Below are 19,992 nucleotides of genomic sequence, written 5' to 3'. Positions count from 1 at the left end.
CCAGGCCAGCCTCGCGCGGGGCAGCCTGGGAGCCTCGGGGGCGGAGTCTGGGCCGCCGCGCCCCGCGGGCCGGGCAGTGTTGCGTCGGGTTCTGCTGATAGGGGGACACGCCTCTCTTACGTCCTCGGTCCCCTAGGCCCCTTTCCCTCCGCCTTTCCCCGTTTCGCGCTCCTTGGAGAGTCCTGCCTCTTCCTGCGGACCCGCCACCCAGAGTCCTCCGTGCGCCCCGGCCCCGCCTCTTACGGAAGCCGAGACGGAGGGTCGGAGTCCGGAAGAAAAACAATCGAGAGTGTGAGCGGACCGGCACCTGCTTCCCAGAGAGCCGATCGGGCCAGGACCTACGAGGTTCAAGCCGGCCGGGCCACTGCGTGGGGACGATGGAGGCCATGAGCCCACGGACCGAGCCGAGATGCAGAACGCTCAGGTGAGGAAGGCGGCTGCGGGCAGGCCGGCTGCCCGGGGCGGGATCGCTACCTCCGACCCAATCCGTGCTGCGGGTCTGGGCCAGAACCGGACTGGAAGAGAAGGGGCCAGACCAATAGGTTGCTTCTAGTTCAGAGGCCTCTCACATTCTCCCAGGCCAGTATCTAAGAGGGCTATGTTGGGCTCAAACCCTGCACCTCCTCCAAACTCAGGCCTCCAAGCTCTTTCCCACTTCGGCGCCCCTAGCAGGTGTCCCAGTTAGATTCTGGAGGAGGCAGCAGTGTTAGACTGTTTGAAGTTAAAGCTATAACAAAGCATTCTCTCCTTAGGTCTAGAGTAGAAACCTTGTTCTTTAGATCAGCACATACATCATGGGATCTGCCTGATCCGGTTATGACCTCCTGAAGTCCACAATCAGATTTAGATAAGATCCTTTAGTGAAGTGATAATAGCTTGGTCTCATGCTTGCTCTTTAACAACGCTAATCACCAACTTAGTGCCAGTCACGATGCAAGGATTTGCTGCTAATCGTGGGACCTAACAGTGGAAACAAAAAATCCCCGCTCTGGAGGTCCTTGGGAAAACAAGGAGCCTTGGAGTAAAAGAGCTACCTTTTAATCCTCCATTGGACAGCAGGGGGAGATCGTAAACAAACGCAGCGCAGAACCTCTGGCTGAGTGCCTGGGAAGGTGGTTTTCCTATTGTTTTGTTGATATTCAAAGGGAGGGGTAGGAAGTTGCTTTAAGCTGGCCAAGAATTTCTTCCGGTTGTGCTTTTTAGAACTTGAACCTCTAAGAACGCGGATCTGGTGGAGAAAAGATGTTTTGGGGAAATCCTGCCCTTTTCTTCTCGCCCCCATTCTAAATCTTCTGCTGTTACAGATCCTCCTCCTAATGGTGTGCCTAGGATTACCTGGAGCTTGCTGGTTCTTCTTGGTCTCTGTGGGGTTTTAGCCCCTGCCTGCTGTGTACTTGGCTGGGGGCTTCCCAGGAGCACTGCTGTAACTGTTCAAATGAAGAGATTTTCAAGTCTCTCTTTTCCCTGAGCCTCTGAGGAAGCCATATGCTATCGAGAGCTGCTGATTAGATCTGTTCTTTCCCTGGGGTTTATATGAAGCTGAGTTGGATGTTATCCAACTGATGGTTTTTCCCCAAATCGGGTAGACTCTTGAGAAATATGTTGGGAAACCTGTTATTTAGAATCTTGTTGCTGCTGCTGCTGCTGCTGAGTCGCTTCAGTCGTGTCCGACTCTGTGTGACCCCATAGACGGCAGCCCACCAGGCTCTCCCCGTCCCTGGGATTCTCCAGGCAAGAACACTGGAGTGGGTTGCCATTGCCTTCTCCAATGCTTGAAAGTGAAAAGTGAAAGTGACGTCGCTCAGTTGTGTCCGACCCTCAGCGACCCCATGGACTGCAGCCTTCCAGACTCCTCTGTCCATGGGATTTTCCAGACAAGAGTACTGAAGTAGAGTGCCATTGCCTTCTCTGTAGAATCTTGTTAGCCTCTCTGAAATGCTTGGCAGAATTGGTTGTGCTCCAGGGAGGAGGGAGGAAGGAAAAGTGGTGCCATTATCTGTTATTTTTGAAATTCGCTGTCTTGCTGTGCTCAGGCCTCTCACAAGGTGAAAACTGAACCTCCAGAATCTTTCTGGTGGTCCTGGGACCCCATGGATTGAAGAGTTGGGGGTGGGAAGTTTCTGACCAAGCCACAGATGAAGGGCTATTGGAATTAATAAAGTCCTCACTGTCCACCCCATTCACACCCCTTCCCTTGCCTGATTCCAAAACCTTCGGCCCTGCTCGTTGGCAGCTCTCCTGGTGTCAGCAGCACCGGTGCCGCCAGCCGTGGCAGCTGTATACCTGCACGGAGCAGCCGATCAATGGTGGTCATTTCCTGCTTCAGGGGCAGAAGGCTTGAAGATGAAGGGCTTGTAGTTCAGTGCCCCTGTTCCCTCCAGTGGATGAGAAAAACACACGTTTCCCATTCTGACTACAACAGATTATGGTCCAGCCCTTAGCAGGCGCAGCCCCCTGTCTATTACCTGGACGAGGTCTCACTCTCCTTCCTCCATGGCTTCCCTTCTCAGCATACATGTCGTGACGTGGAATGTGGCCTCTGCCGCACCCCCTCCAGACCTCAGTGATCTGCTTCAGCTGAACAACCTGAACCTGAACCTGGACATATATGTCATTGGGTAGGTGTCCACAGGACCCGTCACGCATCCCTGTGTCTGAAATCAGGGTCAGGTAAGCCTGGCCAGTCCCAAATTGTCCCCACGGGGAACCACTATAACCTGTTCGCCCTTGCCCTGGAGTGTGAAGGCCAAGAGCTTTCAGCCTGCATCAGAGCCAGGCCACATCTGTTGTCCTGGGTCAGCAGTGGCAAGGGGCTGGCGAGCGACAGCCACAGGGGAGGGAGAACCCAGGGCTAGACAGTCGGCTGAGGGCAGTGCTGGATGTCGGAGCAGAGGCAGGGCCCTCCAGACCAGGGGGCAGACCTCTGATCTGGGACGGGCAGTTTGCAGGAACTGAACTGTGGGATCATGAGCCTCCTTTCCGACACTGCCTTTGAAGACCCATGGAGCAGTTACTTCATGGACGTGCTTTCCCCTCTGAGCTTCGTCAAGGTAACTTGCAAGTTCATGGGCAATTGGGAAATGTGTATCACCTCTTATTACTAATCCCTAGTCCTTTGTCTCACAGTCCAGCTTTCATGCTATTACCCTTTTATTTAAAGACCCAAACCCCAGTTGCACCTGGTTCCCTGGGGCTCCTGCCTGCCTTGTGTCTTTCTGAAGTAGCTGGAGCTGAGCTGGGACCCCAGGGGCTAGTTTAACACCTCAATATTTTTCAGGTTGGGAGAATTCCTTGGGGAGGTGCAGCAGGGCTTAGTAACACCTGATTGCCTGCCCCACCCCCAGCCTCCAATCTCTACTCAGAGACCCAGCCTGAAATCTCAGAGTGCAATAATAATTGCCACTATCTATGGTGTGCTTATTGGTGGTGGTGTTTTGTTCAGTCACTCAGTCATGTTTAACTCTTTGCAACCCTGTGTCCATTGAGTCAGTGATACCATTAAACCATCTCATCTTCTGTTGCCCCATTCTGTTCCCGCCTTCAATCTTTCCCAACATCAGGGTCTTTTCCAGTGAGTCAGCTCTTGGCATCAGGTGGCCAAAGTACTGATGCTTCAGCTTCAGTATCAGTCCTTTCAATAAATATTCAGGGTTGGTTTCCTTTAGGATTGACTGGTTTGATCTCCTTGCTGTCCAAGGGACTCTCAAGAGTCTTTTCCAGAACCACAATTTGAAAGCATCAGCATTATAAACAAACTCTTTATATATATTATTCTGAAATATAGGTGTTATATGGATAAAACCAAGACTCAGAGATCATGACAGATTTGGATCCAGATCTTTCAAACTTCATAACCTGTGTCCTTAACTGCTGTACTTTATTATTGTACTGGTGATCTCTAAGGCTGACAGGTATCCTGTGACTCCTGCTGGTATCAGAGGTTGTCCTCTGATCTTAACAGACATGCACCTCAAATCCTCAGAGACCCAGAGGTTAGAAGAGACACGTGTGGAGGAGAAGGGTTCTCAGTCTATAGAGCCAGTATTCTTTGGGAAATCTTTAGACCATAGGAGAATCTGCAGGAATGCTCTAGATTGCTGGATCTTACTTGTCTGCCCTGCACAGCTGAGAGATGAAACATAGTTCCACTAAAAATACCTCCAAAAAGCATTGCTTCTCAGAAATACCAGAATTCCTTTTTTCCTTTCCCTGGGTGACTGGATTGCTTCAGAATTCACACCATTACCCTAATCTGCCCAGAGGTGCTGAGGCAAGAGCTGTGAGTCCTCTGGAAGAGGGCAGAGCCAGGAGGAGGTCACATCAGATGTGATCCTGCTGCTGAGGCTAAAAGATGCCAGTCCCCAAGCCCTTGGCTCCCTCCAGATTGAACTTGGGCCTCTTCCTGCAGACTTGGAGCTGGCCCCTCTCAGAGGGCAAAATCACTTGTCTCTCACCACCCACTCCCTTCCCAAGACTGGAGGCCTCCTTGTACCTCAGCTCACTGGCAAGGGATCGGTGGGATGGACTTGAGCCAAGGAAATTAGCTCATCCCGTGGCAGGGACACAGCTCACTCTCTCCATGGGCCTCCCGAGGTTGGGAGACCAGCCTGAGGGCCTGGCAGGCACCCACAGCAGATGCCCCTCCTTTGCATGGCTGAGAGGAGAGAGTAGAGGTGAAGGGCGAGCCCTGCCTGCAGCCTGTTCCTGAGGCCGGAAGTTGCTGGCCACAGGTTGAGAAGCCTGGGGCTGATCCCCTTTGCTGGCTCTAGGCTCCCAGCCTCCCTCCTTCTAGTCCCTTCCTTAGCTCCTCCTCCTTCATTTCCTCCAACTAGAACTTCCCCTACAAGTCTCCAGCCTTTCCCCATAGCCCCACCCTTTCTCCCAATCTGAAGTTTTCCTGCCCCACCCCCACCTCCATCCTCCCTCCCCCACCCCCACTTCCCTGCTCTTTCAGAGTGGGCTCTAGCCTGTGGGGCCAGGCTCAGTGGCCCAGACCTGCTCTGTGGGATCAGATTAATCTTGAAACTCTTCCCAAATCTTTTTCAGTTCCCTGGGAGTCGGTGCCCCCCACCCCCAGGAGCCAGCCCTTCCCCACTCCCATTGTCCTATTTGCTTGCGAAGGGAAGAGACCAAGACAGGGGTGTAAAGTGAAGTTGGGGACACATTTGTAGCAACCTGTGTCCAGCTCTGGGTGCTCACGCCTCCCTCCCTTGGTCTTGGGTTCAGGGTTGCCCCTCCCTTGACTCCTCCACCATCCCAGAGCTCCTGGCCTGTGGCATCAAGTTTCATAATTCCTGGAAGGCCCCAGTACATGCTCCCCACCCGGGGATTTCCTCCTTGGCCTCTGCACCTCATGCTCCGGAAATAGCTACTCGGGTGGTGGGTGTAGACAGCCTGAAGCTGTGAGAGGGTCACAGGCCCATTCCCACTCCACCTCCACGGCAGCTGAGCGCAGGCATTCTGGCAGTCCTGGGCCTTTGACGTTGCTATTCAGAGTGGTCCTGCTGATTCCTTAGTTTCCTTGTGCCTCAGTCCTTCTGCAGAACAGGGACCTTTCTTTCAAAAGTTGGCCAGAATTAGCTGTTTTCCCCCAACCTGCGAACACGTGTCCTCTGTGCTCACTCTTATCCCCTCTGCGTGGTATTCACAGACACCAGCTGCCCATAATGTGTATTATTTTTCAGTAGCGTTTTCTTAATTGTTTTTCCCTAAGCTATAATGTATGGAGAAATAAAATGTAGAGTCTGGTGGATTTTTATACATATATGTAGCCATGCTGCCACCCATCAAATCAAGATACAGAGTATTTCCCGCTCTCTCATGCTCATGTCCCTTCTCTGCATTTACTTTCAAGAATCCTTAAAGTAAAAATTAATATCAAGAGCTACCAGTTAATCCAGTATCTTTAAGATAGATTCCTGCTTTATCGATGAGAAAATAGACTTGTCCTGCATCAAATACTAACAGCCCAAGCTGGTTTCTGAACCTAGATCTGGCCCTTAGCCATTGTCCCATAAAGCATCTCTGAAGTTCTTTGAGCCCCTCCATGCATGGTACCCGTGGGAGCTGAGGAGGACACTAGGGAGAAGGGCACCTGGCCATACGTGGGCTGGGGCGGAAGAGTCAGTGCCCTGCTGATGGTGGGATGTCTCCACCCCCTGTGGAGCCCCCAGATTGCCTCATTTGGCAGCTGAGACTCCATCAGCCCTGAGATGCCCTAGACCCCTAGGGCAGGACATCCGTGTGGCTCAGGCAGGGCTCTCAAGGGCGCCCAGCACAGGCCCTGGAGGGACATGAATGACTGTCACCCTTCTGCCCGCAGGTCTCCAGTGTCCGCATGCAAGGGCTCCTTTTACTGATCTTTGCCAAGTACCAGCATTTGCCCTTTATCCAGGTCCTGTCTACTAAATCCACCCCTACCGGCCTCTTCGGGTACTGGGTAAGGACTGAGCTGTTTTCTGAGTCAAGAGCTGGGGGCCTTCTCTCACTGGATGGGGGAGGGCTGGCGGCATTAGAGCTGGGCAACTGAAAAAGGGAATGAATGAATTGAAAAGAGGGGGTGAAATGAATCTTGGCACTCTGTCCAGGCCAGTGCCCCGCATAGCTGCCTTCCCTCCTCTGGGGGGCCTAGTGTCCCTGGGACGGCAGGTAGGTGAGCTGGGCTGTGCGGAGGTGAGTGTCTGCTGACCCTGGGAGATCCCGCAGGAACTGAGACCATCTGCCCTCAGGCCCTGGATGGGAAAACAGAGGTGTGTCCCCCCACTTCCTGCCCACCTACCAGGGGAACAAAGGGGGTGTCAACATCTTTCTGAAGCTTTACGGCTACTATGTCAGCATCATCAACTGCCACCTGCCCCCCCACATGGCCAACAATGACCAGCGGCTGGAGCACTTTGACCGGATCCTGGAGATGCAGAATTTTGAGGCACAAGATACCCCCAACATCCTGGACCATGAGTGAGTGTGCTGCTGTGAACCGTGCCCGACCCTCTCCCCAGGCCAGCCCCGGCAAGCCTGATCTGCCCGGTCACTGCTTCCCCGCCAGAGTCAGTCTGCCCCCATCTCCCGCCCTCTCGCAGCCTCTTTCCTGATGCCCTGTCTACTCTCCTCTCCAGCTCTGCCTGCCTGGGGTCTGGGACCCCTTCCCTTTGCCTGGCCCCTCTGTCCTGCCTAGAAACTCTGGATGCTTCCCCCAGGTCAAGAACCTTGTGGTTCCTAGGTCCCCGGGAAGGGCTGGTTCTCAGGTGTGCCTTGTGGGGTACCTGGTGCCGGGTACCCAGCTGGGGGACAGGGAGGGAGGGCTAGAGCCTGCTCCATATTTGCCACTTGCCCCTCAGGGCTGGTCCCTTTGGCTTGAATGGCCAGTGGGGCCAGGAGAACAGGCCCTTTGGAGCCCACCCTTGTCTTCACCTGATCCTCCCTCAGCCTCTGGCTTTTGATCCGCCGCTCAAGCCTCCTGCTCGAGCCTTGCAGTGAGCGGTCAGAGCCCCTGTGGCCTCCTGCCTGCTCTGACCCCATCACAGACCCTCAGGCCACCTGCCTTCCTTTCTTTCTGAAGCCTCATTCTCTGGTTTGGAGACATGAACTTTCGGATCGAGGACTTCGGGTTGCACTTTGTTCGAGAATCCATAAAAAATCAGCGCTACAGTGACCTGTGGGAGAAGGATCAGGTATCTGAGAGTGCAGATCTGAGCCCAAGAGAGGAGAGTTCTGAGCCCAAGGGCAGGGAGGTCAGCAGGAGGTGTGGGGAGGTTCCCTAGCGCCGTTCTCCTTTCCCAAGCTTTCAAAAGTCCCTGACCCCAGGCAGGGCAGAGTCTAATAGGCCTTGGTTGCTGGGAGCGGGGCAGCCAGGCTTGTCTGGCCAGCCTGGTCTCCACCTGGAGGCGCTCCAGCACCAGGTGTGTGTGAGGTCAGGGAGCGAGAAGGGCTTTGGCCTGCCCTGCACCAGTCCTGAATGTCCCTGTGGTCTCTCCCACTCCCAACCTGTCTTGCCTCCTGGAGGGTGAGATACCACCCATTGGGACATCCTGCCTACTCCAGCCTCCCCTCTGATAACACTTCTGCTGGTAGCCCCTAGGGAAATAGAATTCAGAGCCTGGTCCCTGTGGTTCAAGGAATGGAAAGTGCCAGGCGGTTCCCTCCCCTGGGACCACGGGGTGAGAGTGAGGGGGCGATGTTTGCGTTTGCATTCAGCTGCTGTCCTGGGGGTAGGGTACAGGGCTGGGGCAGTGAGGAGCAGTCTGACTGGGAGGGCACCGCCAGGTTTGAATCTTGCCCCACTGTGACGGCAAGTGCTGATCCCTTTTCCTCCAGCTCAGCATCGCCAAGAGACACGACCCACTGCTGCGGGAATTCCAGGAAGGCTCCCTGCTCTTCCCACCCACCTACAAGTTTGATAAGAACTCCAACAACTATGACACCAGGTGAGAGGGCCCCACCGGGAGAGGATGTGCCTGTCACAGATCGGGGCCTGGAAAGTCAGACCATGCTGGCCCTTGTGATCATGGGAGTCACCTTCAGTTAGAAGTGTCAGGGGAGCAGGACTAGATCCAGCCATCACCTCTCAGGAGTGGTGCCTCCGCACCCCTGATGAGAGGCTGCCTGTGGGAGCTGTCCCAGGAGGGAGCAGGAGGGGGAGCTGGTGCTGGCCAGAATAGGGGCTGGGGCCGGGGCAGGTAGAGCCAAAGGGGAGGGAAGACAGCTGATTGCTGACGGCAGGGCAGGGGAGATCGGGGAGGGACTATACTTCAGCATCCTTCAGACTCCTGCCCTTCTGCCCCCACAGCGTTTCTGGTCCTGCCCGGATGATGGCGGGGACAGAAAGCTTGGCTCAGCCAGCCACTGGTGTTGAGTAGTCCTGCCCTGGCTGTGAGTGGGTTGGGTACTAGTGAAGGGAGATGAAGTAGGAGTTGTCAGTGGGGCAGTTAATGGGGAACAATGCAGAGACAGGGCGCCTGGTTAGAAATTAGAAGCACAGTTTGTGCTTTATCGGCAGCATGACCTTGGTCATGGTATTTAAGCCTCAATTTTTCCATCTATAAAATGGGGATGATAACAGTACCTATTTCATGGGACTGGGATTCATTGAGACCACCAAAGGACTTCCATGGTGGTCCAGTAGCTAAGACTCCTGGCTCCCAAAGCAGGGGGCCCAGTTTCGATCCCTGGTTAGATCCCACATGCTGCAACTAAGACCCAGGGCAGCCAAGTAAATGAATATTTAAAAAGAAATAAATACGACCCGGCATGTTAGCCTAGTGCCTGGCACCCGGTAGGCACCATGATAACTGCTGTTGTTGTTTTTAGATTCAGGTCTTCAGGTAGGAGTTTTACTGAAAGCCTTTCTAAAGAACTGAGAAAGGGATAGGTAACCACTAAAACCTTAGACTTAGGCAGTGGGGCAAAAGTAGCTCGGACCCAAAGCCCCTGACCCGATTTAGGGCAGTGACCCTCATCTCTTTGAAGAATAATAACCCCCTACATGTTATGGGGCTCTTTGTATTCCCCTAGCAGAATTGTCTTCTGAGGGAGATAGGAGGTGCCCCCAGGGCAGCCCAGTCCTCTGGGATTTAGGCGGTAAGTAGATCTGTCCACAGCCAGGCCAGGATGAGAGGGGCCCTGCTGGCCCAGGGCCGGAAGCCATATGGCAGAGCCACAATGTCCCCGCCAAGCGATGGGGAGAGCGTGAGCCATTTGAGGCGTGTGGAGCAAGACAGAGTGGGGTCACAGCCACGGGTAGTGCACACAAGAAGAGGCCACAGACACTGGAACCGAGGGCCAGCCTGGGCCGCAGCACAAGCCAGAAAGTAGGGAAGAGGGCAGGGTCCCACTGGCCTACAGGCCCAGGTCAGCGACTGCCCGTCTCCCCAGCCACCCATTGGAAATGAGGATCTTCGTGGAAATTGTCAGGCCTCTGTGGGACAAGCCGGGATCCTGTACCAGTTGACACTTGCCTGCAGGAAGAGAGCTGCTGACAGGCCACGTGGCCAGGCATCACTCTGCTCATAACCCCGGGTTCGGGAGGGAAGCCGCAGGAGACTGGAAGTCACGCAGGCGGTGTAGAGAGGCTCAGAGACGTTCACGATCTTCCCCAGGTGGCTGTGCTCGTGGTAGTGGAGCCGGGGCTAGACCTCTCCAGACTGTGTTGCCCATGAGGCTTTCCTCTAGCCTGCAGTGCCTCCAAGTTCACAGCCAGTCTTTTTTTTTTTTTTTTTTGATGAATTGTATTTATTTTTAATGTGTATTTATTTTTTGGCTGTGCCACACAACATGTAGGGTCTTAGTTTCCCAACCAGGGATCCAACCCACACCCCCTGCATTGGAAGCGTGGAGTCCTAACCATTGGGCCACCAGGGAAGTCCGCACAGCCAGACTTGCCAGCTAGCAGCAGAAAGGAGGTCAGGGCTAGGATAGCAAAACGCTTGCCAAGGAGAAGGCAGGTGCTATTTCTATGTGATAGATACAATCCACACTGTGACTGACATTGCTGAGTGCTGACCACGGGCCAGGCTTTGGGCAGAGGGCTTTGCCCACATCTCTACACTTGATTCCTACTGTATCTTCGTTGGGTAGACAGTGTTGATACTGACTTCTTACAAATAAGGAAACTGTATCTCAGAAGGTCTAAGTAAGGTAGTAACAGAGTAAGTGATGCAAAAATTTGAAGTGAGGTCTGTGTGAATCCAGACTCATGCTTCCCCTTGCCTGGAGCCCAGGAAATGAAGGAATGTCTGGACAGGAACAACGGCATTACAGGGGGACATCACGACTGAAACATCCCCAGCTGTAGTGCCTGTGGTTGGCAGGGACCCCACATAGGGAACAGAAACGTTCCTGTGTGATCAGTCTGTTATTCATCCTCGAAAACCTGGTGGAGGCATCATCTCTGCTGGGAAATCTCCCTTGGCCCCTGCCAGTTTCGCTAAGAGCTCTCCTACTGTTATGCTGCCTGCAAGCCTGCACATAGTGCGTTCGTGTGTCTTTTAAAACATGGCGTGCCTTTTTTGCTGTGCTATGAATGCCCCGAGCACAGAGGCTGGATCCGATTTACGACCGTCCCTGGTTATATAGCACAGCGTGCCTGGCATGTGTTTGAACTGAGAGCCTGAGAGGACAAAAGGAAAAGATAAGATATTTAAGGAGCAGCCAGTCTAGTAGAGGGACCCACCCAGAGCGAGAGAGCCAAATAAACACTCTCGAGTCCAGGAGTTGGCCAGTAGAAGGTTCCAGAACTCTGTGTGGAAGTCATAAAAGAGAGCGAAGTGAATGGTAAGGAGGCGGCCAGCTGAAGCCAGGAGGAGTCAATGAGAACTGTCAGAGAGGCAGCAGGTTTCACAGAAAGAAGGACGCATTCTCATCAGTCAGCAGCAGCGCTGATGAGAGGCACTTTGAGTGGGGCTGCCCCGCTGTACAGAAGGACTGAGCTGTGTGCCGGGCATGGTTCGCAGCTTCGCCCAGCCTCGGCAGCGTACCCGAGCCAAGATGTAATGAGAAACGAGGTCGGCTCTGTCACAGGGGAGGGTGAAAGGGCTGAGGGCAGGAAATCCTATTAAAGTCAGGGATTGCAGTAGGGTTTTGTTACAGTCGACAGGAACCTAGGCCACCTCCCCGCTCGGCAGTGAGCAGAGGATGTTGTGATCAGTCTAGGCAAGACTCAAGTCCAGAGTTCAGTGGGACACTCAGAAACCATCTATAGGGAGCCGAGAGGAAAATGCTTCCAGACCCAAAAATGGAACACATTGCTCCTTTGGGGCCAGTAAATTGGCTCAAGTTTTCTAGGCTCTTAAGCCTGGAGAATCTTACAGAGCTACTTGGTCTTAATTTTTAGAAAGTAAAGACATATCAAAGGCATGCCTGGGAGATACTGTGGAATTGGTTCCAGACCACCACAGTAAAGCAAATATCACAGTAGAGTCACTCAGACTTTTTGGTTTCCTGGTGCACAGAAAGGTTAGGTTTACTCTGTTCTGTAGTCTATTCAATGTACAATAACATATCCAAAAGAATGTACATACCTTAGTTTTAAAATACTTCACTAGTAAAAAATGCTAACCAGTCTCGGAGCCTTTGGCAAGTCCTCTCTTTATGTGATAGTAGCCTCAAAGGTCACAGATCACAACAATTATAACCGTAGGAGAGCTGGAACTATTATAAGAACCACCAAAATGTGACTCAGACATAAAGGGAGCAAATGCTATTTGAAAAATGGTTCCAAGTAGTCTTGCTCAATGCAGGTTTGCCACAAACGTTCGATTTGTAAAAAATCACAATCTCAGCCTAAGTGTTAATGTATGAAAAGCACAGTAACCCGGGGTGTGCCTGTCGTCTCCAGAAACAGTTCTTGGGGGCTTCCCTGGTGGCTCACTAGTAAAGAATCCACTTGCCAATGCAGGAGACATGGGTTTGAACCCTGATGCAGGAAGATCCCTCATGCCACAGAGCAATTAAGCCTGTGTATTTCAGCTATTGAGCCTGTGCTCTAAAGCGCGCGAGCCACGACCGCTGAGCCCATGCGCCACAACTACCAAAGCCCTCGCCCCCTAGAGTCCACGCTCCACAGCAAGAAAAGCCACCACAATGAGAAGCTCACACCACAACTAGAGAGTAGCCCCTGCTCTCCACAACTAGAGAAAAGGCCGTGTGGCAACCAAGACAGCACAGCCATGAATAAATAAAAATTATTTAAAAAAAAAACCCGAAAAGCAGTTCTTGTTCTCAGTCATGACCATTCAGCCAAAAAAAGCATTCGTGAGGCCCCACTCTGGTTACACACGGAATCGGCCACTGAGGGACAGACTGGGAGGAGACGGGTGCAGTGGAGGAGAGCTGACTCCCTGGTTAGCACCGTGGGCCGGCACCCAGCTCCCCCTGCACATGGTGGCTCCCTCAGCGTCGGTGTCCTGGAGAGGAAGGGAGATGTGGCCTGTGGCGCCCTCCCAGGGTTAGGAAGATGAGAACAGTCTGAGATGCCTGCCGCAGCCACGTGATGCACGGAGGGACCCTGCGTTTAGCTGTCACCGGGAATGGAGACCTGGGGGAATATATTTAGTTTGTACATATTTATTCTGCTTATTTGTTCCTTTGTCTTTTGTTTGTTAAACGAGCTCCTCAACAAGTTTGTCAATGCCATTTATCAGATCCTCCCCAGTCTCCTGTCTTATAATAAGGGCTCAGTAAAGGTGATTGAGGGCTTCCCTGGTGGCCCAGTGGTAAAGAATCCACCTGCAACGCAGGAGACGTGGATTTAATCCTTGGATTGGGAAGAGCCCCTGGAGGAGGAAATGGCAATCCACTGCAGTAGTCTTGCTGGGGAAATCCCCTTGGACAGAAGGAGCCTGGTGGGCTGCAGTCTGTGGGGATTGAAAAAGAGTGGGACACGACTTAGCGACTGAACAGCAACAGCAAAGGTCTTCAAAAGAATGAGCAGCACAGGTGCCCAGTGATGAGTGTGGGCCAGGCCATGGAAAAGGAGGAAAGGGAGGCAGGCGGAGGTCCTGCGGGGGAAGGAGGGTGGGGCTGTGGTCAGGACTTGGGGAGGATTCTGACGGGACTGCACGTATGGGCTGCTGACCATAATAGGGAAGTGGGGACAGGAGGATGCTTTGAAAGGGAGAGTGGTGCATTCATGCGGTTCACTACTAAGTCTCAAGAATTGCTAGGCACTGATTGTCCAAGGTTGGATTGGAGATCGTGTCTGTAGTTTCTGGGATGGAACTACCACATTCCGACATCCCACACTCTTCAGAAGCGTGAAAGGTCAAAACACACCAGGAGCACAGAGCGGAAGTGACGTAGCCAGTTACCACTTCTGGAACGCTCCCTCGATAAGGTTTTTGAAGTAAGTACTGTTATCACCCCATCTTAGAGTTGAAGAAACTGAGGTTTGGAGTGATGATGTCACTTGCCAAGGGCAGAACTTTGTTGTTTTGTTTTGTTTTTAAAACTAGATCACTGATTTATTTTAAGAGTATGCAACTCAGAAATAGGCAGATGGAAGAGATGTGTCGGACAAGGTGTGGGAAAGGACACAGAGCTTCAACACCCTCTCCAAGCACACCACTCCCCAAATTCACCAACCCAGAACTCTTCATTAACAGAACTTTTCACCAACTGGTCTCCGATTTTAGAGCCAAAGTTCACCACCAGGGCACCACCATTCTGCTGCTATTGCTAGAGAGCCAAGTTGCAATTGAAGTGATGAAAGTGTGGCAGGAATGTTGTTAGTAAGTGAATAAAGCAGAAGACAAAAATAGCCTTTCAAGCTATAAGCATGTGAAATCCATGTTAAAATTGGGCATTTTTGAGGAAGGAGAGTGAGCTTGGGGTTTTTTTTCAGTTATTTGTATTTCACAAGCACTTTTTTTTTTCATGAGCACTTGTTGATGGGTTTGATCCCTAGATTGGGAAGATCCCCTGGAGAAGGGAATGGCAAACCACTCCAGTATTCTTGCCTGGAGGTAGTCTATGGACAGAGGAACCTGACAGGCTACAGTCCACGCTGCCACAAAGAGCTGGACCCAAGTGAGGAACTAATTACTGTATTGTTGAGTGCTTGCTGCATACCAGGCTCTGTGCTAATGCCGAGGGCACACAGGAGACACCAAGAGCCCTTCCTTGCCTTCTGAGCTCACACTGACTTGACAGGCTGAGTGGGGAACAGCAAGCTACAATAGAGTGTAACAGCAGTCGTGCTCTCGTCACGTGCTTTGGAAACAGAGAGGTCGGGGCAGCTTTATGACAATGACAGCCCTGGAACTGGGCCTCTCGCTGCAGTGAAGGGAGTGCCAGGCAGCAAAGCTGCAAGAATAGAGGCCCAGAGGCTCGAGAGGGTCACCAGGGCGAGGTGGAGCTGGGGCGGAGGTGGCTGATAAGGTAGAATAAGGGGCGTCAGAATCCTGGGCTCCTTGAACGCCACATTTGGAGACCTGAACTTTATTCTGGAGGCAGTGAAGACTCCTTAAAAGGTTTTTGCTGGATTTGTTGTTTTAAAAAATATACATTTATTTATTTGACTGCACCGGGTCTTAGTTGCGGCATGTGGAATCTAGTTCCCTGACCAGGGATGGAACCCAGGCCCTGGAATTGTGAGCGCAGGGTCTTAGCCCCTGGACCACCAGGGAAGTCCGTCCTTAAAAGTTTTAAAGCAGTGAATCATCTGACCAGGCTGTATGGTGTCTCTCATGCCCATCGGGGAAGCTGGGAGTGCAGAAAGGGAGTGGCAGGTCTTCAGTTGACTCTTGAGAACAAAGCCTCATGAGAGCCAGTGTCTGTGGGCAGCTTGCATTGTGTGAAGCACAGTGCTATCTGTTTTTTGTGTTTTATCTCATTTAACCATCTCAGTAACCCTGAGATGTAACTACTGTTATCTCCATTCTACTGATGAGGAGCCGAGGCCTAAGAGGGTTTAGCCTGGCAACGACGGGCATGTGCCCTGTGGTCATGCTGGCTGGCCCGGAGTCCTGGCTTCACCACGCCACGGCTGGGCAATTTTGGGAAAGTCCCAACCCCTCTAAGACCCATTTTCTCCACCTGTGAAGAGGGGATAAATGGTTCTGGTCGAAGGCGTGTGGGGAGATTCCCTAAATACTCCCCTTGCCTTTCCCATGGTCAATCTGTAGTTGCAGGGAAGGGGAGGGAGCCAAGTTCCAGCTCGGCTCTAACCCTACATTCCAAACCTCAGCCTCTCTGATCTTCTGCTGCTTTTGTTCAAGAAGTAAGAAAGGTTTTAGACAGAGTGTTTCTGAGTCACCATTCAATTCATAAAAATGTAGACGAGACCGAGAGTCCTTGGCTGAGTCTGACACAGACCAATGTACTGTTGTTGGTTCCACAGGGCACGCTCCTGCCCGCTGCCAGGCTGGGCTCCAGCTCTGTCCTGGGGCATCTCATGGCGGCCAACAGGCCCTGGCATTAGGGGCTCCGAGGGAGCTTGGGGGGGTACCTTCCTGCTGGCCTGCTGACCCTTCTCTCTCCTTCTTTCTCTCCCTCCACCCCCAGTGAGAAAAAGCGCAAGCCTGCTTGGACCGATCGCATCCTTTGGAGGCTGAAGCGGCAGTCCCAGACCGACTTCCATACCCCCGCGCTCTCAGCCCCCTTCGCCCTGTTCCTGAGGAGCTACATCAGCCACATGGTGTACACCATCAGTGACCATAAGCCCGTCACCTGCACCTTTGACTTGGAGGTAGATCTCCAGGCTGCCTGGCAGTTGGCAGAGCCACAGCTGTGCCGGGCCACACCTCAGACCCGCCTGCCCTGGTTCAGAGCTCAGCAGGGCCCCCAGGGAGACCTTTAGGAGGACACGATTGCCTTTCCTCCCAGGTCAGGTGTACCCCTGTTCTTAGGAGCCGTTGCTGGTTCTGTCTGTCAAAAACGTGTTCAAACCCTTTGTCAGTAAGGTTTCCCTTGCCTCCTGGTACTGTCCCTTGGGACTCCTGAGTTCCATTATACTTCTTACCTACCATGTGAGGTAGGGCTAAACCTGTCTGGCTCAGGTTGCAGAGGGAGCCCCCTCCTCCTGTATCTTGCCGTCTAATGACCGAGGTGCTGCGGCCCGCTTTGAGCTGCCGGCTGCCCTCATCTTGTGTGTCTTTATATCGTTGTGTCCCTCCACGTGCCTCCGGCTCTTCTCACCAGAGGCCCCCAAATTGAATTTGGGCCTCTGGGTCAGAAGCCGTGGAATCCTGAGAGCGACTCCCTGGCTGCTTTCTTCATCCTGTCAGCAGCTCCCGCAGTCTCCCCCACCCCCACACTCCTCCCCCAGTACTTCGCTCTCTGCCAGTTTACCCACCCACCCGGCCCCAGGCCCATCCTCCCTGGCGGGGCCAGCCATCCCCCACCAGCCTTTGGCCCTTCTTTCCGGCAGGCCAGCCAAGGTCTGATACCCTCTGGGCAGCCTAGCAAGAGCTAACCCCACCCTGCTGGCTGCCCTCCTACCCCCGTGGTGACCCTGACCTGTTGGAAGGGCACAGTCAGGACTCTCATCCCAGGGAAGGGGACGCAGCTGTGGGACTTCAACCCCCTCTGACCCCTGTGTGTAGCTGAAGCCATTGGTGTCTGCCCCGCTGATCACCCTGCTGCCTGAGGGCCCGTGCACCATGGAGAGCGACCTGCTGATCAGCTACTGCCTGGCCACAGACTTCCTCAGCAGCCCCTGGGACTGGATTGGCCTGTACAAGGTGACGGGGCCCATCGGCCACACCCCCCTGGTTTATCCATTCTGAGGGCTCATGGGAGCTGGGCATAGAGACCACCCGGGGTCCTTGCCTATGGAGGGGCTGGCCATGAAGGGGAGGAGGCAGATAATGCTATGATGGCCAGCCTTAGAAATGAGACCATCCTTTCCTTAGGACTTGACATGGGTCCAGTGTCCTTCCAAACCACTGACCACCCGCCTGATCCCCCCCTCCTACAGGTGGGGCTGCGCCACATTAATGACTATGTCTCCTATGTCTGGGTCAAGGACAACCAGGTCTCCTTCAGTGACAGGCTGAACCAGGTACCTTCCCCTTTACCTGAGACAGGTGTTCCACCTCGCCAGCAGAGGGGCTTGCCTGACTCTCCTCTGTCCTCTGGAAGGAGCAGAGAGCTGGATACATAGTCGCTGAGAGCTGGATGGGGCCTGAGGCCATAGAGCTGACCTGCATCTGTCCGTCCTCCTTTCCAGGTGTACATCGACATCAGCGACATCCCTGAGACTGAGGATCAGTTTCTCCTTTTTTACTATAGCAACAACCTACAATCTGTGGTGGGGATAAGCAAACCCTTCAAGGTAACAGATACTGGTGGGTAAGAGGAAGGGTGGGCTTCCCTGCTGGCTCAGCACCAAGGAATCCGCCTGCAATGCAGGAGACCTGGGTTCGACCCCTGGGTTGGGAAGATCCCCTGGAGTAGGAAATGGCAACCCATACCAGTATTCTTGCCTGGGAAATCCCATGGACAGAGGAACCCGGCAGGCTACAGTCCATGGGGTCGCAAAAGAATTGGACATAGCTGAGTGACTAAACAGCAACAACACAAAAGGAAGGCTAGCCCAGGAGACTTGAGCCCGTTGCTGGTTCCCTGAGGCCATGGGCCGAGGAGCCCCGCAACCCCCGCCACCGTGGAGCTGCATCCATGGGGGGGTGGGGGAGACGGAAGGCATGGAGCAAAAACCTGCCCTTGCTCCTTCCACTTACCACCTGTTTTATCCCTGCAGATCCAGCCTTTCTCCTTCCTGGAGGAGGACCCACTGGATGAAGCCCAGCCACAGATCTGAGCCGGGCTAGAGTGAATCCAGGGCGGAGGCCGGAGCTGGCAGCCAGCTCTGCCCAGCACTGCCAGGAGCCGGGGGCCCAGCCCAGACCCCAGAGGAGGCAGCGGCATCCTCCACCTCCGAGGGGGACCCTGGCCACCCTCCTCTGCTCTCTTCAGTCTAGATCTCTGGAATGGGCCCCTTAAATATAGGTTTTTGTTGCTGAGGTGTGAGTGAAACCAGCTAGTTTGTCAACAGTGAAGATCTAGAGACAGGCCCCTGGATGCGGGAAGGACCCTCCCTCCCGCATCTCACTTCTGAATTTTCCCCACGCACTTCCAGCCCCGCCCGGGCAGGCCTGCCAGGCACATGCCCCATCTGGCACAGGCCTGCATTCTTGTCACGCCGCCCTGGGCCTTAGGCTGCCTGGGCGGGGGAGATGCTCCCATTCGTACAGGCTGCAGAGACTGGTTGGCACACAGAGCACTGGGTCCCAGGAGTCTTGACATCTGTTGTCTATCCCCTTGAAGGGTGGGCAGAGGGTCTGAGATCCCTGCTTTCAGCAGAAGCCAGTGGCCAAGTAGGCAGGATGGAGGAGCACTGCACCCAGGCTCTCCTGTTGTTGCGGACAGGCTGAGGTGTGTCCTACCAACAGCGCACACATACCCCCACCTTCACCCCCAGCTCAAGGAATCCAGCCCAGAAAGTTCCAGGGTCTGAGCAGAGGATTGCACCCGAGTTTGCTTCTGCTCATGGGTCGGGCTCCATGCCCGCAACGTGCCCTCCTGAGAAGGGCTGGCAGTTGGTAGAGAAGCTTGGCCACAACTTTCTCAGGGCGGTCCATGTCCAGTCCATCTCATCTGCCCCTATCCTCGCTTGCTGTCACTGGCCAGAGATCTGCCCTCTCTCTCTGCCCTGGGACCTAGAAGTGGGGGCAGGCGGAGCCGGAATCAAGACGTTCTGGAGACTTTGGCCTGGGGGTCTTCAGAGAGCATTCTCCAGGCGCTGTGTGGATGCGGCCTGGCCCCACGCCCACCATCTCCCTTGAGTCAACAGTGGCTGAAGTGGTCACCTTCTTCCAGGAGAAGACACCTCAGGGAGCCTGCTCTGTGACCATCAGGCCCATCCTAGGACCTGAGACTGAGGGACACCAGTTGCTCTGTATCCTGACTCCACCCTGGGAGCCATCTGGAACTGTCCCTCTGGCCTCTAATGGGCCATGGCTGGCCATGTTCTGTGGCTGTTGCATTGGGGGTTAATTAGAAACAGTGGCTTTTATACCTGTGTGTGACTTCTTTGTGATAGTGGTGGGAACGTGCCCACGTTCACGGGCTCTTGCTTGACTCCAGGATGAGGGCCTGTCTGTCTGACGAGGGTGACAGAGGTTGCCTGTGTGGGAATGGGAGAATGAGGTTCTGAGATGGTGGCCCTCTGGGTCCTGGGTCCCCGGGGGCTGTGCGTCCTTTTCTGTTGGGCACTTGGCTTACTCCTGCTAAGTAGGTAGAGTGGGCTTCTTGGGGCTGAACTCAGAAAAGGTGTTCACTCTGCTCTCGCCAGTTAATCCCTCTCACCTGGCACTCCTTCATACCTTAGTATTTTTCTTTTTAATCATTTTATCTGTGTATTTGTTTTTGGCTGGCTGGGTCTTCGTTGCTGCTTGGGCTTTCTCTAGCTGCAGAGAGGGGCGACTCTTCTTCGTTGCGTGCGGGCTTCTTGCGGTGCCTTGCCTCATGGTGGAGCACAGGCTCTGGCGCGTGCGGGCT

At 53.8% G+C, this 19,992-nt stretch overlaps 1 protein-coding gene across 2 annotated transcripts; it reads left to right on the top strand.

Annotated features, from left to right (window-relative positions):
• Positions 263-19,507, top strand: INPP5K (inositol polyphosphate-5-phosphatase K). Of its 2 annotated transcripts, XM_005693310.3 has the most exons (12): positions 265-424; positions 2,511-2,618; positions 2,942-3,050; positions 6,323-6,439; positions 6,782-6,957; positions 7,559-7,670; positions 8,314-8,423; positions 15,997-16,180; positions 17,037-17,174; positions 17,411-17,494; positions 17,663-17,767; positions 18,194-19,507. In XM_005693310.3, the coding sequence occupies exons 1-12, from the start codon at positions 378-380 to the stop codon at positions 18,251-18,253; spliced, it is 1,350 nt and encodes a 449-aa protein (XP_005693367.1). In that variant the 5' UTR covers positions 265-377; the 3' UTR covers positions 18,254-19,507. The 2 variants fall into 2 exon arrangements, with proteins under 2 accessions (XP_017919878.1, XP_005693367.1); XM_018064389.1 differs by lacking the exon at positions 17,411-17,494 and having other exon boundaries at positions 263-424.

The sequence above is a fragment of the Capra hircus genome, chromosome 19 (assembly GCF_001704415.2).
Source record: "Capra hircus breed San Clemente chromosome 19, ASM170441v1, whole genome shotgun sequence".
Classification (NCBI taxonomy): Eukaryota; Metazoa; Chordata; class Mammalia; order Artiodactyla; family Bovidae; genus Capra; species Capra hircus.
This window is presented reverse-complemented; position numbering and strand designations above follow the sequence as displayed.

Coding starts and splice junctions, on each gene's coding strand:
- INPP5K (XM_005693310.3), top strand. CDS start 378: ATGGAGGCCATGAGCCCACGGACCGAGCCGAGATGCAGAACGCTCAG. Junction 2,619..2,941: donor CTGGACATATATGTCATTGG/GTAGGTGTCCAC, acceptor TGGGACGGGCAG/TTTGCAGGAACTGAACTGTG. Junction 3,051..6,322: donor CCCCTCTGAGCTTCGTCAAG/GTAACTTGCAAG, acceptor TTCTGCCCGCAG/GTCTCCAGTGTCCGCATGCA.